At 46.8% G+C, this 22,534-nt stretch overlaps 1 protein-coding gene across 1 annotated transcript; it reads left to right on the plus strand.

Moving 5' to 3' along the window:
* Window positions 1-1,010: 1,010 nt before the first annotated feature.
* On the plus strand, window positions 1,011-21,483 carry UBE2J2 (ubiquitin conjugating enzyme E2 J2). Its single transcript, XM_066606827.1, has 7 exons — window positions 1,011-1,144; window positions 6,203-6,333; window positions 12,747-12,787; window positions 15,433-15,535; window positions 15,644-15,782; window positions 17,255-17,335; window positions 20,003-21,483. Exons 2-7 carry the CDS (start codon window positions 6,203-6,205, stop codon window positions 20,282-20,284), a joined length of 777 nt encoding a protein of 258 aa, XP_066462924.1. The 5' UTR covers window positions 1,011-1,144; the 3' UTR covers window positions 20,285-21,483.
* The last annotated feature ends 1,051 nt before the right edge of the window (window positions 21,484-22,534 follow it).

The following is a 22,534-nucleotide window of genomic DNA, read 5'->3' on the forward strand; positions in this document are numbered from 1 at the left end:
CCTCAGTAGTAAAAGGTGACCCCCACAGTAGCTCCAGTAATTATAGTGATCCCCACAGTGGCCCTAGTAGTAATAGTGACCCCCACAGTGGCCTTAGTAGTAATAGTGACCCCCATAGTAGCTCCAGTAGTAATAGTGACCCCACAGTGGCCCTAGTAGTAATAGTGACCCCCACAGTGGCCTCAGTAGTAATATTAATATTGGGGCTGATATAGGTGACACTATTAGTAATAGTGTTCCCTAAATCGGCCTCAGTATTAATAGCGACCCCCCACAGTAGCTCCCCGAGACTGATATACTTATCTCCACAACTTCTCAGCGCTGCTACAGATGTAAGTGTGTGCGCCTGGACACCTTCTCCCCTCTCCTCCTGCGGAACCAAGGAGGAGAGGACTTTTCCAGGTGCACACACTGCTGTCAATGTGTGCATCCAGCTGCAGCGCCCCTGAGCGATTACCAGCAGGGGAGCTGTGGCACCCCAGCTGGTAATCACCTTCATGGGCGGGACACAGGGTCCTAAATCAGTATATCTGGCCACCTTACATTACTACTGGGGCTCTATCATTATACTAGAGCCAGTGAAGGGATCACTATTACTATTCGGGCCACTGAGTAGGGGGGTACTGTTACTAGTTCAGGCCACTGGAATAAAGGAGTTAATAACATACACCGTGATAAGCCACGCCTCTAACCACACCCCCTTCGCCATGGCCGGTATTTTTGGTGACAGCCCTACCACTACGTTGCACAAAGCACCCTGTCCCTATGCAGTCGGGCACAAGAAGGCCGCCCTAAGCGCCTGTATCACGGAGCCCCTGCTGTAAAGCCCGGCCGGCACACTGCGCACTGGAGCCGATGGGCCGCAAAGTGAAGAAAAACACCGACTGGATCACTAGTCACGTGACCCATGAAGGTTACGAGGAGGCGTGACGTCACGAGAGCGCTCCGCTGAGCTGTTATGAAACCATCAGCCCTGCACACGTAGCCCGTCTCCATAGCAACCAGCGCTCCTAAGCTGACAGCCCTGAGCGCAGAAAACCGGAAGCGGAAGTAGTTGTGCCCGGAGCGGCCATATTGGAAGCGGGGGAGGAAATAGACAGGAGGAGAAAGAGAAGAGAGGAGCGCACTGACCCGGGGCTGAGAGGTGAGGAAACGGCGGCTTGTAGTGAGAGGTGACAGTGGAGCACCGTGCAGGCGGCGGTCTGACGGACGGAGCGGGGCTCAGGATGTAGTACCGAGCCGGCCTGCTGGAGGGGAGGAGGCGCCACTGCTGTTTGTTCTCTGGGGATGCATGTATATTGTAGGGCTCTGAGTGCTGCTAGTGGAGTGACAGGAAGGGTTGTAGGAGGACTCCTCAGCTCGTGGGTCCATCCCATTATTACTGCTCGGACTGTCCCTCTGGTGACCATCGCTTCCTGACCCTTCTGTTAGTGCATGCTGGCAGTTGTAGTCCGCCGGGGATGATCTGCCTGAATGTGCGCTATTTTTACTGTGGCGGACTACAACGTATCAATATGCTCTCCTTAAAGTGGATGTCCAGGACTTTCTGGGTTTGATATCCTGCCTCTAGGGGCAGATGATCGGCAGGGTCCTCCGTCTCATTCCCAGCAGCGCTGTTGTCGCGGATCGCGCTGCCCATAGTGCGGCGGCCCGCGTTGGCGTGGCAGGAACGGTGCCTATTGAATTCAATGGCCACTCTTCCTGCAGTACCAAAGCGGGCCACTGCAGTGTTGTCAGCAGCATCTGCTTCCAGCGCTGTCCGTACTGACAGTCAGCTGATCGTGGGGATCCCGAGCGGTGGACCCCTGACAATATAATACTGTTGACCTCTCCTGTAGAAAAAAATGGCGAAAGTTTCGGATAAACCCCTCGGCCGGTCTCACAGGAGCGGGTCAGATTCCACAGCGGATCCTTCGTGAAAAGTAATTGCAAATGATCACCGAAGTGATCAGTTTTGTGTCCAGAAGAAAGATCTCTTTTCTCCCCCCCCAGCCGACTCTTTTATCAAGTGGCGAACGTTTCCGCTGCATATATGCCATGTGAATTGCGACTGCGCTGTGAATCGCTCGCATCCGTTGACATCTACTGAGGGAATCCGGACGCAATCCGCAAATAAAATCCGCTTGTGTGAGACTCCCCCTTACGAGCTCGGACATTTCTCCAGGGTCCGAATATCTTGCATTAAATGTTCTGATCACCGCCGAAACCGAGGGATCGAAGGTCTGAGCTGAAACAATGAGCGATGGAACACGGCTCCTTAAAGGGGACCTGCCACACCGCACTACAGTCTGAGACGGCGTGCGCACGGGACTCTGAAAACAGTCCGATTTCCGTGCCGTGTGCCTTCTTCACTAAGGGAGATCGCAGGTGAGCATTAATTTTTTATTATTTTTTTTTATTCACCCCCGGCTCTCCGTCACGCCCCTAACAGCGCTATAACTGTTTATGGTGCTGTGGGGACGTGATGGGTCCTCTTTAAGGGGACGTTTACACGTAGCGGAAATAGTGTGGATTTTCTGTAATGAAAAATCTTGTCAAAATCCTGAAAGGGTGAAATCTTCTGCAGGGCGGCATCAACATTCACACAAGTGGGGATTTTCTGCTGCGGCACGTCCGCCAGGCGTGAACGTGTTCTTAATGGGTTTTTCGCTATGACGAGTGTGATGTTTTCACCAATGTGGAGTGGGGAAATAAAAATTACGGCACGTCCTATCCGTCTGTGTTTTGTTTTGTTTTTTTCTTCTATCTCCCGTGTTTCCCTATGGAGCCTCTTTTTTTTTTTTTTTTTTTTTTTTATCACATCGCAAAAACGCGAACTTGCGGTTTTTTTTTTCCTCCATGCAATGTGTTTTTAACATTAGAAACTCCTATTGTCTATTGCTAGAAAAACGCTCAAGAAAATCACAAAAGGAGCTCTAAGGGTACTTAACCCTTTCCAATCCACTGTCTGACGTCTGAAGACATTATGATTTAAGGCTGTACAGCTCCGTTGTTGGAAGACGTCCATCAGGGTTCTCTTACTGTATATTGGCAGCCTCTCTGCTGTCCGAGCCTATCCAACATGTCACCTCATGCAGTACTGGCTTTAGCCAGCATATAGCGCCGTTGTATAACGGCAGAAAAAGAGTAAGCCCCCTAGGAAAACCAGGATACAAATTGGATTGGAAAGGGTTAAAAGGACCCCTCCAGTGAAAAAACTTCTGGCCTCTTTTTTTTTTTTTTTTCCCCCAGATGGTCATGTGATCTCAGTTTTGACGAGCTTGGATCTACTTGGGGTTATGGATTCATTTTCTAGTCAGATTCCCAGTCTTTGTGATGTTGTTACATGGATCTACCGCAGATACTGCTTAGAAAGGGACACAGGCACTCCTGTCGCAACTACTGATGCTGATCACACAGATATAATAGAGGAGATCACAGCTCCTCCTCCTGGCTGTATATTTATTTAGGTGATTATAGAAGGTAATGATAATTAAACTGTAACAGACAGCGTTTCGGCTGTGTTTTCAGGAAGCTGGGGAAAAAACCAACAACTTTTCATTGAATGGCTGTGATTGCTTCACCTAGCGCTGGCTCTGATTGGCTGAGCGCTGCGCTCGAGAGCCCATCAGAGCAATCTCTTGCTGGAGGCGAGGTTTTCAACTCTGTTACCAGCAAAAGATGGTCTGTTGGAGGCTGACAACTTCCCCTAAGCCTGCAGGGAATGGACAGCGCCAGTTAGGTGAGTACGCCTTTTTTTTTTTCACGTTGTGTAGCTTGGGCGTTTAGCGCTGTCAAACAATGGGAGCGTTGTACCGTGATTAGCGTAGTGCTGAAAGCGTCGCACTAATCACAGTAAAAAGCGCCTGTGTGACTGGGGGGCTTAGGGTGCCTTCACACTTTTTATCGCAAATGTGAAGGCACCCTTAGAGAGAGATGCAGCTGCTTCTACTGTCTCTCCCCAGTGTCGGAGGCACAGCTATACTGTTGAGTACGGCTGTATAATGTCTTCCATGATGTACACCCTCATAAGTAACTACAGAGAGATGGAGGAGAGAGCCTGTTCTCCTGTATAGGAACCATCACAGCAGCTAGTCTGCACCCACCAGCTCAGAAACAACTGAAAATTGGCCAAGTATCCAGTGTTTTCCCCACTGCAGAGGTAGTATTATTCCTCATGTATAAACACAGCAACTTTTTTGAACAGTCACCTGATCCGGCAGGTACGCCGTAACCTCTTCTCCATGATTATTTTGGAGTGTTTCCTTACTGGGGTGAGCAGTGCAGAGTTTTCTGGTCTTTGAAGAACAGTGAAAACTTGAAGTGGATTTTCTGCTGTTGATTGCAATCGCCACAAAAAAGTAAAGTTGCAGTTCTCCACCATCCCGTTATCCTGTCTTGTACCCTTCCTTTATTACTTGCTGCATGTGTATTGTAACAATTCTGTAACTGTAATCTGGTGACAGTTGTCAGGTCTTGTTGACTATTTGTAAGAGTTTAATAACTTTATACCGCGTGCTACACTGAATGGCCCCTACTTTTGAGACACTGGCCCTTTAACGATTGGAGCATCCCTGTATGGATATTATCCCCGTGACCCTGGAGTGCAGCATGAAGTCAAATGAGCAAGCTTTCCGTGCATCGGTTTCAGCGTGAATCCACATTAGAATATGAAAATCCACAATCTGGGTGACTTTCAACGAGGCCGGGTCATTGGGGCTAGGATTTCACTGCTAATTTTGTGAGGTTATGGCCCCCTGCACACGGGCGGGATTTCCCGCAGAATTTCTGCCCGTACCCGCTTGCATAGGATCGCATTAGATAATGCAGTCCTATGCACACCGCTGCGATTTGTCCGTGTGAAAACACGCGCGGAAAACGAATCGCGGTATGTTCTATTTCTGTGCGGGTATCGCAGAGGCCCGCACAGAAATGTCTCTGGTGACGCGCCGGCTCTGCTCCGCGCAGGCTGGCGGCAGCTGGTGCATCACAGGGCAGAGAAGACGCCGGGAGCAGGTGAGCCGCAGGGATGTGCAGGGGCACGGCTCCGCATCCCACTGCGAGAATTCTTGCAGTAGGATCTGACCCGGCCGTCTGCAGGCGGCCTTCCTCATATTGTGAGTGGTGTGGTCGAGGAAAGGGGGTCCTGCGGACGTAAACATCTTGCTAACGAAAGGGGTCCCAGGAGGATGTCAAGAATTGTTCTGATGAACAAGCGCTGCACAGTCAAGCCACTTGCAGCCAACTGTAATGCTGATGTCCAACTCGGATCTCTGAATATGCAATTTGTTAACACAGATGGGTCCTAACAGCAGACAACCGTTCCTGTCTAATAGCACGGGAGACTCCAGTGGGTAAAAGGGGGCAACAACTGGATCTCTGAAAAGTGGAAAACATTGTCTGATCAGATGAATCCAGATTTCTGTTGCACCGTGCTAATGGGAGGTCAGAGTTTGGTGCAAGCAGCATAAATCGATGAACCCTTCCTGTCAGTTCAGGCTGGTGGAAGTGGAGTAGTGGTATGGGGAATGTGGTGTTTTTTTGGGTTTTTTTTGCGAACCCCGGGCCTCTGATACTTGTGGATGGACACCACAACGAGTTGCTGCAGTTCTGAAATCCGGTGGAGGTCGCACTACTAGGTATCAGTAGTGTCATTGCTGAGAAAACTTTCACAGAAGCAGCTAAATATGGTGAAGAGAAGCAGGAAAAAGTTCCTTTTGAGACCTTATAAAAAGTAGAACTTCTATTCCCAGTTCTACTCTGAATAGTCACAGCCTTATGGAGGGGGGGATGCACAATTTTTACAACAGCCATGACTGTCACTTAAAGGGTAACTGCACTTCTTCAAAACTTTTGACATGTCAGAGCAAAATGTGAAAAGTTTTGATCGGTGGGGGTCCGGGTGCTGATTGCTTAAATGAAGGGGCAGCAGCACTTGACCGAATGCTGTTCTCCTTCGGCTCTCTTTGCTGCCTGTCTGCTCTTCTCAGCGGCTGAAGGAGGATGCTTAGATGTCTTTAGAAGTCTATGCATCCGTCTTCAGTAGCGATGAGGAGCCGGCATGCAGCGAAGACAGCCGAAGGGGAGCAGCGCTCGGGTTGTACAAGGAGTCTGTCCAGGCTGCTATAAGGACATTACACGTATGACCTGCTATACACGTCTCTTGGGTTTATACCCTTGATATTTTAACTGTTCTATTCCGTGTCTTCTTCTCTTCATGCAGATGAGCAGCAACAGTAATAAGAGAGCACCAACCACTGCAACACAAAGGTTAAAGCAGGACTATCTGAGGATCAAGAAAGACCCAGTGCCTTACATCTGCGCTGAACCACTTCCGTCAAATATCTTGGAATGGTGAGTGACCCATACCCCCGGCTCCCAGCCATCACACACGGTGGTCTTTCTGATTTATGGGGGTGCTGTGATCCCTCCCATCTTGTAGTAAAGACAAGGACCCTTGGCCACAGTGTCAGCGGACCGGCACCAACTATTGTGACATCTGCCCTATTACATGGATCAGGTCCCATCAGGTTGGTGCCACGCGGTTATTTTAGTCTCTGGCTATCATCAGTTGATTATTCTGCCAAGGGACATTTTGTAGGTCCCTCAAGTCGCAGTATCATTTCTTCAAGGGCAGAACAATCACTGGTGTCAGTTTACAAAACTGAGAAGTTAAAGGACAAACTGCAAAGTACAAGGGAAGACGTTTGGTACCGGGTTCCTCAATCTTGTTCCTGCGGGATATTAGCCTTGTATATCTGTGTATGTATATATGGTTGTATATACATCATTATGATTTACAGACGCCACAGAAACGATCGATACACCTGTTTATAAACTGGAGTGTGGTTATTGTATGCTCTATGGGGGAATGTAGTAATGTGATTCTTCCAAAACACAATTGGGGAATTAGTAAAGAAATACCGGTCTTGGTGAGACCGGTATTTCCCCCAGCGCACGCTGCACCTAATACATGCTCAAGCCGTTTCGTGTATTAGGCCTTAAGCCCATGGCCTGGTCGGATTCCGATTGCAAAATCTTGCAGCGGAATCAGACCCTGTGCCCCGGCAGTGACCCCCGCATACCTGTCGGTTGTGGATGTATCGGCTGGCGTGCTGCCACACATGCGCCCGCGGGGCAGGCGGCTTCCATTGACTGCAATAGAAGCCGCCTGTGCAAGCCGTGTACTAGAATAGGACATGCTGTACATTTTTCCCAGTGGACGGAAAATCGCAGTTTTCCTTGTATGTCCTATGGGGAGTATTTGCTGCGGATCCAGAGGCAGACGCTCGCTCCAGATCCCACAGAGTAAGTACAGTCGTGGGCATTGGGCCTTAGGCGTATCTGGCACTTCTGTGCACCTTCAGACAAATATACGCCAAGTTGGACCTGGCATACGTTTCTGGCATCATTTACGCCAATTCCTGCCGGTCCAGGGTGGCCACTGTCGTTTAGATCATACACTCCCCTGATTGAAAGCTTGTACACGGAGCGCTTATTGTTCGTTAGTTGCTTGCTGAGATAACGTTCTTCATGCCATGTTTGCCGTTCATTCAAATACAAACAACTGTGACTTGATACCAGCCGACCTTCGATGAACCAGCGACTACTTTAATTTTTGGTCAGCTGAAACAAAATGACTATCGACTGGTGAGCGAATTACTGCTTGTTGTCCGGCTGGTGGCAGAGTTTACACGGAATGACTGTTTGTATTCACTCATTCCTTAAAGCCGCCCTTGGGGTCCTTTTCACATCGGACCATTGTCGGGTCCACGTGGGACCATTGTCGGACACTTAAGTTTTCACACGGGCGATGAATGGACGTGCAGCGGGACGGAGATCGCTTCGCCTGCCCACCTGCCTTTTTTCACAGTAAGGCTGGATTCACACAGGGCGGATTTGCCGCGGTTTTGCCGCAGCAGATCCGCCCGCGGCAAAACCGCCCGCGGCCGCTAATCTCGGGATTAGCCAGCCATGTGGATGAGATTTCTCAGAAATCTCGTGCACACGGGACGGCTAATCTGCTGCGGTAAATCCGGTTGAAACCGCAGCCGCGGTTTCAAAAGATGCAGCATGTCTATTTACTTTTTTTTTGTTGTTTATTTACATCGCGCCCGCGCTCTTCTCTATGGGAGCGCTGGCCGCAATGGAAAAGCATGCGGCCGAGCCGCTTCAAAGCCGCGGCGGCTTAAACCGCGAGATTTCCGACGGGAATCCGCCCTGTGTGAACCCAGCCTTAATAGGCAGTCGTTCGTAGACTGACTGTTTACACGGACCGATTGTTTCATTCTTGTTCTGCATAAGCTGAATGGCGATTAATAAGTAAGCGAACAAATTATCATTCGTCATTCAGTCGCTGACAGTGTTTACACCGAGTGTTTATCATTCAGATTCCCGCTGCCCTAAAGGTAACCACGCTAGTCTATATTCCGTAACTAGTGAGAAACGAGGAGAATTCGCTAACTTTTTCATTCATTTCCTGCTTCTGATGGCATTCACCGTGAATGATCTGCTCTGTGCAGCTTTCTCCGCTCAGTCCCCCACTAGTGGAATCTTGTGTTTTCCCAACTTTCACCACCACACGATACGTGGAACTAAAAGTTCCTATTTTTCTTCTCCCCGGATACACTGTTGATCTGTAGTAATGGAAAAAATACCTTGCGTCACCCTGACACCCTTTAATCTACTAATGTAAACGTCTGCAGGTTGGGATCTTAAAGATCAGCTCCCGATTTGGCAGACTTGTGTTTCATCGCTAGTAATCTGTTAAGGCGAACTGGCATCACTTGAAAGGGGTTGTACCAAGATCACAAGTTATGCCCTGTCCACAGGATTGAGGATAACTTTTTGCTAGGCGGGGATCTCGGGGGTGAGTCTCCCACCGATTTCAAGAACGGTGGTCCTTTGTCCCTCTCTGTGACTGCAGGAGTGGCTTCTCGCTCAGCAGTGACGTTGCAATGAATGGAGCGCACTGGCCGAGCTCATGTGGTTTGCACCCCATACAATACCTGAGCTTTTGCTGTTTGGCTACCTCCGCAGTCCCATCGAAAGTATCTGGAGTGTTGGCACGCTTGCACGGCTAGCGCTTCATTCGGTCTCCTTCTTACTGCGGGGAATGGTGATGCGCTAACCTTGCAGTGAGGATAGGGGACATGGGACCCCTGGTTTTGGGGAGGCCCTCACCGCTCAGCTAGTTATACCCTAATCTGAGGATAGGGGATAACTTGTGATCTTGGTAAACTCCTTTAATGCTCCAATTCCAATATAGCGGCCACTACAGGGTCAGTGTATTTATCACTGCTGTTAATAATGCCAGGGCTTCAGAACCTGGACCTATGGTGATCAGCTGATTGTGTCTGCCTCAAGTCAGCTTTGAAATCTCAAGATTATTTACACACCTTGTCTTATATACGGTACACCTATGGCCACAGGGCGACTTCTTTATGCTTATTGGTGGAGTACAAAGTACATCGCCCATCATTCATATGCAAGTTGCTTTGCAAGCATTATGCCAGTGAGATCGATGCCAGGGTTGCATCATAGAGCACCACGCTATATCAGGGCTCCTACTCTTTATGACAAAGTTAAACTCCATTAAAGTACACGGGGTTGACCTGCAATACCACACTTGGCCTTTGGACTAGTGTGGTGCTGTTCTTGGAAGACAGAAGCCATGATATTTTAATCCTGGCCAATCTGCTTAACCCATTTTAATAGCCTCTGTGAAAGTTGAGTCTTGGGGCCCATTTACATGGGTTGATTGTTGGGTGTAGAAGTAACTTAGTCGTCTTGGTGATAATTGCTTCTATGCCTTCATACAGGAGCGATCGACATTTAGTGAATGGAGGCAGGGCAAGCCAGAGATTGCTCCAGTCTCCCGCTGCCATCCACCGTAAACAGGCAGTCGTTCCTAGATGAACTGCCTGTTTACATGGCTCAATCATGCATGCATAAAAACCGAATGAAGGGAATGAATTATCGTTTGACGTTCAGTCGCTGCAAGCGTTTGCACTATCTGTTTAGTTTCCCGCAAGAGTCTGAACGATGGCTATTCCGTGTAAAAGGGCCCCTTGACTGACTAAATTGGCCGCCGTTATAGCTGATGTCTCTTGCTGACTTTAGTCTAAGGCCTCCTGCACACGGGTTGATCGGACCCCGCATGCCGGATTCCCGCAGCGGAGTTCAACCCGGTGCCTGACCGGTGACCCCTGCGTACCTGTCTGGTGTCTTCTGTTCAGTGCTGCGGATGTGCCAGCCGGCACTCCTTCGCGCATGCACAGTAGCCGCTGGCGCTCTGCGATGACGTGAATCCCGCCATACTTCCTCAGTGCTCACTGCGGAAGTGTCACGGGATGGACTGCTTCCATTGACTTCAATGGAAGCTGGCCATGCGTAACCCGCACAAAATCGCAGCATGCTGTGATTTCTCACCCGCAAGTGGAAAATCGCAATCGATTTCCGTTCGTGGGCAGGTAATCGCGGATTGCCATTGCATGCTATGGGCTGGACCAGACGGATTCCATGTAACACTTATTTGGGTATATGTGACACCGTGCAGCAGGAAGGTGTTGGCTGTCGTTTGTCTTTAGTGTTCCACCTACTAAGGTCACATATTTGAAATTAACACGTGGAGCAAACAATCCAAAAGCCGTGTGTACTCAGGGCTTGTTTATTTGATCCCAGCAGTAGGCACAGCTGTTAGGTATTGCCCGTCTGCTCCGCTTATAGCGTCCGGATCTCTCTGCTCAGCATCGCTCACAACTTATTTCCTTTTACCCCCTAGAATATCACTCTCATATTTTGCCATCAGGGTTTGTCCTCCTCTTGTTGTCCCCACCAAGAAAACATCCGTGTGTATAGTATTCTCCCAGATGACTGGGGGAGGCAGTGGCAAACCACCCCACAAAAAGTCTGATGGCACTGCCACCTTCCTATCATTTAGGAACTCTTTCCACAATTTGTACTACAGTAACTTTCCAGTGGGATCAGACCTGACGGGCGAGCCATCGCTCCTGTTTTTCAAATCTGGGGTTTAAAGTTTGTTAGACAACTAAGTAATATTAACCCCTTCATGACATGGCCTATTTTGAGCTTAAGGACGCAACAATTTTTGGCGGATTTTCTTCTCCGTTTATCAAAAGTCATAACTTTTTTATTTTTCCGTCGCCGCGGCCGTATGAGGGCTTGTTTTTTGTGTGGCGAACTGTAGTTTTTATCGGTGCCACTTTTCGGTGCATAGACTATATTGTAAAACTTTTTTTTTTTTTTTTTTTTTAATGATAGCAGGGAGAGAAAACGCATCAATTCTGCCATAGATTTTTTAATTTTTTTTTTTACAGCGTTAATCATGCAGCATAAATTAGACATTCCATTTTTTCTGCGGGTCGGTACGGTTACAACGATACCAAAATTCTTACATTTTTTTTAGGTTTTCCCACTTTTCTGCAATAAAAACCCTTTTTCTTGGAAATCTTTTTTTTCTTTTCTAAATCGCTGCATTCAAAGTCCTGTAACTTTTTTTATTTTTTGATGTACGGCACTCTATGAGGGCTTATTTTTTGCAAGACAAGCTGTAGATTTTATTGGTACCATTTTGGGGTACATATGGCTTTTTTGATCACTTTTATTGCATTTTTAGTGAGGCAAAATGCTAAGAATTAGCATTTTGCCTCAGTTTTTTAGTGTTTTTTTTTTTTTTAGCGTTTTTTTCCGTGCACAGTCAAAAGCATGTGCAACTTATTGTACGGGTAGTTACGGACGCGACAATACCAAATATGTGGGATTTTATTTTTTTTTTTTTTACCTTTTTTTTTATGCTAATCTGAGAAAAAGCATAAAAAATGTTTGTTTGTTTTTACATTTTTTTAATTCATTTTTTTAATCTTTGTTTTTTTTTACACTATTTGAGTCCCTCTGAGGGACTTGATTCACTGCCCTGATGATCGCTGTTATAAGGCATGGCAGAGCTACTGCTCTCCCATGCCTTATCGCTTATACAGCGATCCTAGGCATAGGCAATACATGGTGACAGGCCGGGCTCTCGCGATGACATCGTGAGTTCCGGCCGGAGACACAGAGGGAGCCGCGCTCCCTCTGTGAACTCTTTCCCTGCCGCGATCTACTTAGATCGCGGCAGGGAAGGGGTTAACAGCGGGGGCGCAACTCCGATGCCCCCCCGCTGTTGCAGCGGGAAGCCGGCTGTGACTGACAGCCGGCTCCGGCTGCGGGATAGCACGAGATCATATGTGATCCCGTGCTATCTCCAGGACATAAGTTTACGCCCTGTTGCGGGAAGTACCAGGCTGCCAGGACGTAAACTTACGCCCTGCAGCGGGAAGGGGTTAAAGGGGTATTCCCACCAGAAGATGGGGGAGGTCTGACTGATGGGACCCCCACCGATCTTGAGAATGCAGCCTTGGTGCGTCACAAAGCGTTGGCGATGGAGGATGGGCTTTTGCTTCAACGGAATTGCTGGAGATGGCAGAGTGCTTGAATTTGGCAATCTCTGGCGGTCCCATTGAAGCGAATAGAGTGGAGGTATGTATGTATGTATGCATGTCCTCTGCTGCCCACACTTCATAACGCAGCATTGCTGAATTTTTGGGATTGGTGGGGGTTCCAAGCAGTCAGACCTCCACCGATCAGGAAGTTCTATCCTGTTCATCGTGTATAATCTGATATGGTGGCAATAACCCCTTTAATATTACTAAGTGCTAGTAAGAGTCTCTGTTTCGGAATAATTGGTATTTTATCTTCTCTCCCTATAGGCATTATGTGGTGCACGGACCAGAGATGACACCTTATGAAGGTCAGTTAGAATGGTATAATCTTTCATCGCACCCCTGCCGTCATTATTTATTTATTCATTTTTACTAAAAACATTAGTGTCAATGAAATAATATATTTTTTTAAATTTTTAATGTCTTTTGTGCTGAAATATCATCCAAGGTAGATCACCCTCACACACAAACGTGTTTTAGCGCACCCCGTCACTGTGATGAGGTCCGCTAAACTGGCAGATATAAAGCAGGCGGCGCTGGAAAGCAGCGCGATTGAATGCATGTCTGGGAGACCCCATTGATTTCAATGGGAGCGTTACACGCCTGTGTGAGAGAGGCCTTAGGCTGGTTTTACATCTGCGATGGAACCTCTGGGAAGGGGTTCCGTCGCAGATCTGGCTGAATATACCATAAGAACAAACCTTTTTCCATCCCTGCCCCATCACCTGATTGCCTGTCACACTTCAGACAGGATAGGGGATAACTTGCTGATCAGTGGGGGTCTCACTGCTGCAACGCCTCTTCTGAAGATTGTCGTGGGAGGGGGGGGGGGGGGGGGGGTATCATGTCTCCCTCTGCATGTCACTGCTGGGGGTCACTTCTTCTCCCCCACTCGCAGTGACCTCAATGAATGGGGCATGTGAGTTTGGCACTCCATCCTTTTTAATGGTGCTGACGGGATCGCCCCAGTGCTTGCTGCTCAGCTCTGCAGTCCCGTTTGTAAGTTGGAGCTCCAGTGCGCTTAAGTGACAGCGCTGGATTCGTTCTCCTCTTCACTGCGGTGGGTTTAGTAAGGCTGCAGTGAGGAGGAGAGACGCAGGAGCCCCGTTCTCCGCGGACCACTCTGTATGGATGACTACACAAACACTCAGACATCTGTGCAGACCCTGGAGACATCAGCTTGGGGAGTGAAGTGCAGGAGACGGTAAATTGGAGAGCTCTGCTGTGCTGCTGGGGGACTCTGTTAAAGGGAACCTGTCATGAGATTCATGCTGCTTGAACTGCGCGGCGTGAAATCCCAACGGGCACCAGCGTTTACAGAGCCATGCTCTACTGTGAACTGCTGAACGTTTCAGAGAAGACAGAGATTAAAAGGAACCGGGGGACGGGTCGTCTGCTCCCCGCTGGCTGCTCTCAGCCCCATTGCATTGACCAATCTCTTCCTGTTCGCAGACAAGTTAGTCCGGGTTTTCTCTTCTCAACACGTGCCGTACGTATATGGCGCAGTCAGGTTTCATTGTATGATCGGATTTAAGACCATATCTACTCCTTACATGTGGGTTTTGGCCATCTTTGACAGCTGACACCCACCTGCAACAGTCAGGATCGAAGATAACACTAATTGGGATTGTTAACCATCTAAATGCCACTGTCGATTTTTGGCAGCAGCTTTAAATGTCCCGTTCAGGATTCTGGTGTCCCAGACAACCCCCACAATTAAATCGTTGCGTGCCGTCTGGGTGTCATGGCAGCCTGGGTCCTCTGAAGGTCCTCGGTGGCTGCCATGATTGCCTATTAAGACCTGCCTGTGGCACATTTTAATAGCTTGCTGGTCAGAATACAGTATAATGCCATACTATAGTATACTATTGGCATTATACTGTTTGAGGAAGAAAAAAAAGTTAAAAGAAGTAACATTTTTCTTAATTAGGTACAAAAAAAAATTAGGTGTCTAAATAAGTTTTCCCAGGACTCTCCTCCAAAAATGAAAAATTGTATTGCTGGGTCTGTAAGGCCCTCTGTCCATGGCAGTGATTTTGCCGTGATTTAGCGTTGCTATGGAAAGCGCCGGCCCTGTGTCCACGAGCAAAGTATCATTGCAATTCTTCGCCCATGGCCGGCAATTCGCAGCATGCTGCGAATCGCCCCGATTCTCCGCGGTCAGCCTATCTTGTCAGATAGACTGATCTGCGGAGAATTATCTGACAGCTCCTGCTCCCAGGCGTCGTCACCCGTGACTGAGATTCGCCGCAGGATACCGCAACGCCCGTGGACAGGGGGCCTATAACTCCTGATTATTAAAATGATCACATTATTAATTCCACATGGTTAACACGCTGAAAAAAAAAATAAGAAAAACAAAATTGCGCTTTCTTTTTTCCTCTAATACATTATATGGTACGTCAAATGGCACCATTGAAAAGCACTGTTTCTCCCACAACAGCAAGCCCTGTCTTTTTAGCTATGTTGATGGAAAAATAAAAACGTGTTTTTTTTTTCCGCTTTTTTTTTTTTTTGTGTGTTTTTGTTTTTTTTAACGCAGGGATGGAAAAATGAAAAAAGAAAAAAAATGGCTGCAGTAGGAAGGAGTTAATTGTCTCTAATAGAGGGGAAAAAAAGCATTCCGTAAAGGGCCGTTTGATTTTTGTGCATTTACACTGGACGATTATCACTCCTTTTCGTTCATTCGCTATTTGTTATCGCCAATTCAGTCAGCATAAAACAAATCTCCTGAATCGCGGGCTTCGCATTGCATTTAAATGCTCCTCCTCAGCGCCTCACATAGGAGGTGAAGCGCTGAGCGACAAGCCCACGTTCCAGCGGTTTTCATTGCTTGTCTAAACGTTCTGCACGAGCGCCAACGACCTTATGGTACAGTCGTTTCGCCAACTGTCTTCCCATGTAAAAGGGCCATAAATAAGAAGAATCTGTAATCTTGTTTCCTTCCTTCCAGGTGGCTACTATCATGGAAAGCTAATATTCCCCAGAGAGTTCCCATTCAAGCCTCCTAGTATTTATATGATTACTCCTAATGGACGGTTTAAATGTAACACACGGTAAGAACAGACTGCGGGACTACTTCTGGTTGGCCATTTAAAAATGTTCATTTTATTTTTTTAACCCTATGGTAAATGTATTCATCAGCCTTACAAATCTCCTTGTAGACTCTGCCTTTCAATCACAGACTTCCATCCAGACACTTGGAATCCCGCATGGTCCGTATCCACAATCCTTACAGGGCTCCTCAGCTTCATGGTGGAGAAAGGACCGACACTGGGCAGTATAGAGACCTCAGACTTTACAGTATGTGTCACCAATGTTTGAGAATACGCATAGAAGGTGTTTGTTTTATGTGTAGTTTTAGCTGATGTAGCAATTCGCTAATATTATACAAAAGTCATTAATTGATTAGGCTGATATTAATTGCCTGGTTGATAGTGGGGTTCGGATTCTATACAATAGCCTAAATCTGTTTGTAAGCTTTCTGAGAAGCAAATAAAATGGTGTAGTTTTAAAGGACCAATCGGCAAAACCCCATTTTTTTCATTGTAGGCCCACTCGCCTGATTGCTTGTCACACACTCAACATCTTGTCTGTGTATTGCAGCCACTTCCATGCAGTGCAGCCTCCTGTCTGATACTCGACATGCACCATCTTGAGGCTGCAGATTTCACCCAGCTCATTTTCTCTATGGTCTGTTAACACTCCCATGATGCATCAGCACAGCATCGCATGACCAGCTAGAGCCAGTGCCATCTCTGCCTGCTGGGAGGACACTGCATTACATTCTGTATTCCCCTAAGTAAATGACAGACCATAATTGCACTATTTTCAATGAGAGGAGGTGGGTCAGGGGTGGGGCTAAGGTCCTGCGACTTAGCCCCGCCCCATCCCGCCTCCTCTCATTGAAAATAGTGCAGAGGGGCGGAGAGGGGGCGGGAGCCTCAGTTCCTGCTTCTGGCTCTTCCAGGCTCCCCCCCCCCCCCCCCTGCACATGCGGAGGACGTATATTGGCTCGGCGTGAAAACCGAGCCGATATACGCTCTTGTGAACGCACCCTCACCTGGAGTGCTCCCTTGTCGAGGGGTGTTTAAAAGGGTTTTTTGAGACAAAGCATTGATGGTTTATATCTTCTGTCTTTTTCTTTCTTTTTATTAAAAAACCCCTTTAAATATAGACTCTGTGTTAAAATAACCCAAGCAGGGGTGTTTACCTGTCCTCTGCCCAAATGCTGCAGACCTTTTCAGGTCTTTGTGGAACAGATATTACCTGGCCGCTGCAGTGGGCAAGTGCCGTAATCCTGGCTTCATAGCTAGGAGCCATGATGCCAGGAGAATGACTGCTGCACCCCCTCCCCACCCCCCGACTATATAGGGGTCAGGTGACATCCGTTCCACATCAAATATTAGAAGGTCAATCAGGGCAAAGGATGAGTAAGTGCCCCTGCTATTGTTGTTTTACCACCTTTAAGCCTATAGTTAAAAAATTGTCTGGAACCCCTTTAACTACTTGTATTTTAATGATGGAGTTAGATCTATGAAAATATAACTCCTCCATCAAAAACAAGTCTTCATACACCTATAAAAAGGTATGACCCCCGAATGTAGGTATGGAAAACACAACAAAAGCTGCTGTTTCCTGAAAGGGAGAAGTTGTTCACTTTAGATACTTTGGTGCAGCTTAACATTGAAATTAACTTTTTCGATAGAAGTCTTCTAGGATTGATTCGGGTATTAACTTTTCTTTTTTTTGTGTGTTTTTGTTTTTCTTTGTAGAAGCGGCAACTTGCAGCACAAAGTTTAGCGTATAACCTAAAGGATAAAGTTTTCTGCGAGCTTTTTCCAGAGGTAGTAGAGGTAAGGACTGTCTCTTACCAATGTCATGGATGTCACAAGTCCGCAACCATAGTGTAAAAGGCAGCTTCACTTATAAAACATACATGAAGTATTTACATTAAAGGGGTTGTCCCGAGAAATCAAGTGGGGTTATACACTTCTGTATGGCCATATTAATGCACTTTGTAATATACATCGTGCATTAAATATGAGCCATACAGAAGTTATTCACTTACCTGTTCCGTTGCTAGCGTCCCCGTCTCCATGGTGCCGTCTAATTTCAGCCTCTAATCTCCCGATTAGACGCGCTTGCGCAGAAGAGTCTTCTCCCTTCTCTTGGGTCTCGGCACGAGCGGAGTTCTGGCTCCGCCCCCTTCTACGCGTCATCGCGTAGCTCCGCCCCATCATGTGTGCCGATTCCAGCCAATCAGGAGGCTGGAATCGGCAATGGACCGCACAGATCCCACGGTGCACCATGGGAGAAGACCCGCGGTGCATCGTGGGTGAAGATCCCGGCGGCCATCTTGCTAAGGTAAGGAAGAAGTCGCCGCAGTGCGGGGATTCGGGTAAGTACTAAACAGTTTTGTTTTTTTTTAACACATGCATTGGGTTTGTCTCGCGCCGAACGGGGGGCCTATTGAATAAAAATAAAAACCCGTTTCGGCGCGGGACAACCCCTTTAAAGGAGTTACCTGCCCCCAGGGTAGGTAACTGTCCAAGATAACAAAAGGAGCATTACTGACCCTCCGCTCAGCGGAGATGCTTCTGCAGCCGTCACTTGCTGTTGATTGCTGCAGCCAATAGTTGGCTTCAACTGTCATGTTTATGAACAGCATGTGACGGACGCCAGCCTTTGGCCGCTGCATTAACTGGGAACAGCGGGGACCACAAGCTTTTGGGACTGAGGCAGTGGGCACTCAACCCTTTCCAATCCACTGTCTTACGTCTAAAGACATTCTGATTGAAGACTGTACAGCTCTGAGGTTGGAAGACGTCCAGTATGGTATTCTTACTGTATATTACTGGCTGCTCTGTTGGCGGTGGCCTCTCCAGCATGTCCCATACCGCAGTAATGGCTGTAGCCAGCAGGTGGCGCCACTGTATAATGGCAGAAAGACAAAGCCCCCTAGCAAACCCTGAATCCGAACTGTTGGACTGCAAAGGGTTGAAGGGTTATTTATTTATTTTTGACTGCTGCCTTCCCCGAGGCCAATTTTAAAGGAAATCGGTCACTAAGGTTCTGTTTAATCCTGCTGATTTCCTGTTGGAATAAGCGGGCAATGTCCAAGTTCGCCAGGCAGTCTTTTTATACAGGCAAATGCATCGTTGACTCATTTAAACGAGAAATCGTAAAATCATTCACATTCACTGTATAAGCAATGGAGAACAACTGGTATTTAAACCGAACGATTAGCGAGCTGCATCTATGCTGCACAATTATCATTAAACTTGGCTCATTTGAACTGGTTGTTGTTGTGGTTTTTTTTAATGATGATTGTTCTGTGTAAAAGAACCTTAAGTTCCCCACCATAAACAAATCCTAACCATAGTTGGGAATGGAACTCTAACAAAACTTTTAGTACTCCATGGTGCTGCAAAGGCCCCCAAATCTCAGTTTTTGTGCAGTGTACATGTTGGGCTAATGGGTTGTTCACACACCTGGACTGGTCTGACTTCTTACTCAAGTTCAGTTTAGCCCTTTCCAATCCAATTTATATCCCGGTTTTCCTAGGGGGCTTACTCTTTTTCTACCGTCATACAACGGTGCTATATGCTGGCTAAAGCCAGTACTGCATGAGGGGACACATTGGATAGGTTCTGACAACAGAGAGGCTGGCAATATACAGTAGGAGAACCCTGATGGACGTCTTCCAACATCAGAGCTGTACAACCTTAAATCATAATGTCTTCAGATGTCAGACAGTGGATTGGAAAGGGTTAAACCTGGCCCTTTGACTAGTGATCCATGGGAGGGTCTGTGCAGTAGGGTACTCTAACTTTTGTACTACCTATTAGTTGGTGCGGTATATGACAAAAATTGTGCTACATTCCTGGCACAATCTGGTACATTTAGGCCATACCCCCTTATACTTTTTCAAAATGTATCTAAAACGCTTCATAAATGTGCAACGTATGTTAGATAGCGTGTGTTGTGTTTTTTTTGTGCAGTTTGAGCCAGAAAACTATTAAATTCTCAATAGTAAATCTGCTCCAGCGTCTCTGGAGCCGATCACGTCAATCTCTAGTCAAGGGGTGTGGTTTTTGCTGCATTAGAGGAAAGAGCATAGATGTCGCTATAGTGTTGCCACCCGCAGGTAGGGCAGCGTTGGGGACTTGATTAGAGATGAGCGAGTATACTCGCTAAGGCACATTACTCGAGCGAGTAGTGCCTTAGCCGAGTATCTCCCCGCTCGTCTCTAAAGATTCGGGGGCCGGTGGGGGTGACAGGTGAGTTGCGGGAGGGGAGGGTGGGGGGGGGGAGAGAGATCTCCCCACTCTCCCCCGAATCTTTACAGATGAGCGGGAGGATACTTGGCTAAGGCACTACTCGCTCAGGTAGTTGGCCTTAGCGAGTATACCTGCTCATCTCTAGACCTGATGAATTCTAATTTGAGATTGACTGACTTTTTTGTTTCTTCCTTTCTTTATGGTGGTGCTAATTTTAAATTTTTTTTTTTTCTTTTATAGGAAATTAAGCAAAAACAAAGAGCGCAAGAAGAGTTAAACAGGCCACAAACACTTCCCCTCCCCGACGTAGTGCCGGATACAGAAGCTCACATCGGTCAGAACGGTGCCGCACTTTTGAATGGTCATGTCCCCCTGGCAGCAGCAAATCACCCGGGTCTACAACAGCCAAACCGCAACCATGGACTCTTGGGGGGAGCTTTGGCCAACGTCTTTGTCATAGTAGGATTTGCTGCCTTTGCCTACACAGTCAAGTATGTACTAAGAAGCATAGCTCAGGAATGATGGGCATGCAGAGTGCGCCAATCAAAATCGGAGACCAAACTAGCACTAGTCGGAAAGAGCAAACGGGACTGCTAGGAGGAGTTGGACTTGCTCGACATCTTGCTCGAGTTAATACTATTCGTGCTACAGTTGTGCAAAGTGATATATCGTTGGCTCATGGGTTTAATATTATAATTTTTAGAACATGAGATGAGTGGTTGCGTGTTTTCCACGGCAGCGAACACAATTTGGAGAACCTGTACTTCTTCGTTGGCTACCATCTCTGCCAAGAGGTCTTCTCTTCTTCCATTCAATTTAGTGCGTAGAAAACTGGGGACCTATAATGTAAGATCTTTTCGGGCTACTGCTTGCCCCTTCCATCATACAGGTTCTGAAGGATCGTCCTTGTTTTCTGGATAGCAGTGATTCAAGTTCCAGCGTCTGATGTTCACGTCTCTATCGTTACGTGTCTTTCCCCCCCCTCCTTTTTGCTGTATGTTTTAGGAATGACACTGAGGTGTATTTTATGAAGACCTCTCAATTATATCAGTTAATTTATATCCTAATAAAATGGGTAACGACCTTTTATTAGATCACACTTCCCATCCCAGAACAACTGCTGCTGCTTCTATCAACACTGGCCTTCCATGAGTGATCAAGTAGGCTTTTTTGTTTTGTTTTTTTGTTTAGAACCTCGTTAGAAACCAAATCTATAATATCCCTGGAACTCCAGGAGTCTTGGTGAAACATATCCTCCAAAACATTTCGCCTCCTTAACGCTAGATGAAAGAGAATATTCAGTCATAGTCGTCCACATGAAGCGGGGGAAACCATTGGATTTGGTCAATGTAAGGAAATATGGCTCTCCTGACATGGCTGTTTTTAGTCAACACTTGAATTCCCCATAAAATACGTCCGGTGATCTGGTAGATCCTCTTTATAGTAATCCATTTATCTGTAGCCAAGACGTTTGAGTGATGTAAATGGCACAAGATGTCTCCATGATGTTTAGGTGACCTATTTTATAAAACATAGCACTTAAGATGTTCGAGGCGGTCTGAAGCCTTGGGTAGTTGATTCCTAATCTTGTCTTAATGGATTCTAAACTTTAAAAATCTGAAAACAATCACCACAATTTGTGACGTATTTACATTTTTTGTATATTCACTGTGCTAGCCAATGTACTGAGTTTTATAAACTTAATTTCTTCTGCACTCCAATCTCTCCTTGTGGAATAGTGTCTTTCGCATTGGGCCAACAACGCACTGGTCAATGTGCAAAGGAAGTGACAAAAGAAGGCATAGAGGAAGAGGCTCTGGTATAGCCTCATGTCGAGGAGCGCTTAGTTGGCCACCCTTTTCTTCCCTTGTAGTAGGGTGGCCCTTACACTTCACTCAATGGCCCTTAGTGTAGTATTTTAGTATTATGGCCACCATTCATAACCTGGCTGCATAGCGAAATACCCAAACGCTATACTGGTACTCTAAAGTTCTGTGGGGCTCTTACACTTTTTCAGTTTTTTTTTCCTCTTTTAATAACTTTTCAAAACTGCAATCCTGGTTTATGGACAGTCTGGCCACATTGAAATCTATGTACTATATAGAATGTCCATGCACTGTGGGAGACCTCAACCCCGGGAGACCTCAGCGTGGGGAGCAAAATGCAGGAGAAAGTAAACTGGAGAGCTTTGTCGTGCTGGTGGGGGACATCTTATTTATTAAAGAGAACCTTTTATGATATTGTGGGGTGCTGTCCAGGTGCCATTGTAGCCTGGGAACTTCTAAAGGCCCCAAGGACTGCTATGAATGATTGTCTATTAAGACCTGCCTGTGGCACATCGTAATAGATCACTGGTCAGATCCTACTGTATTATGGCATTATACTGTATGAGTGATCATAAGTTAATGTCTCCTATGTGCACTAAAGAAAATAAGTAAAAGGGTTTCTTCTTGTTTTGTATTTTTTTCTCCTAATTAAGTTTTAAAAAAAAACAAAAAAAACTTTTCCACTCGTCACATCAAAAAAATCAATTAAAAATTGGTATTGCTGGGTCTGTAAATGTATCCCATTAGAAATCCCACACGTTGAATGCCATCAAAATGCAATGTATGTGTTGGTGTAGAGGGCCCTTTTGCCTGGTTTAGGCGTTTTTGGCCACCCTCTTTCGTTCATTGAAATGGTGTGACCCTTGAACCTCACTCAAAGGGCCTTAATGTATTGTAGTATCTGTTATAGCCACAATTGATTTGGCTGCATATAAAATAGCCGTAT

The sequence above is a fragment of the Eleutherodactylus coqui genome, chromosome 6 (genome assembly GCF_035609145.1).
Source record: "Eleutherodactylus coqui strain aEleCoq1 chromosome 6, aEleCoq1.hap1, whole genome shotgun sequence".
Taxonomy (NCBI): Eukaryota; Metazoa; Chordata; class Amphibia; order Anura; family Eleutherodactylidae; genus Eleutherodactylus; species Eleutherodactylus coqui.

Bases quoted from the DNA above. Each gene is read 5' to 3' on its own strand.
- UBE2J2 (XM_066606827.1), top strand. From the start codon at position 6,203: ATGAGCAGCAACAGTAATAAGAGAGCACCAACCACTGCAACACAAAGG. The intron at 6,334-12,746 runs GTGAGTGACCCA...CTCTCCCTATAG, and splicing joins CCGTCAAATATCTTGGAATG to GCATTATGTGGTGCACGGAC. The intron at 17,336-20,002 runs GTAAGGACTGTC...TTTCTTTTATAG, and splicing joins TTTTTCCAGAGGTAGTAGAG to GAAATTAAGCAAAAACAAAG.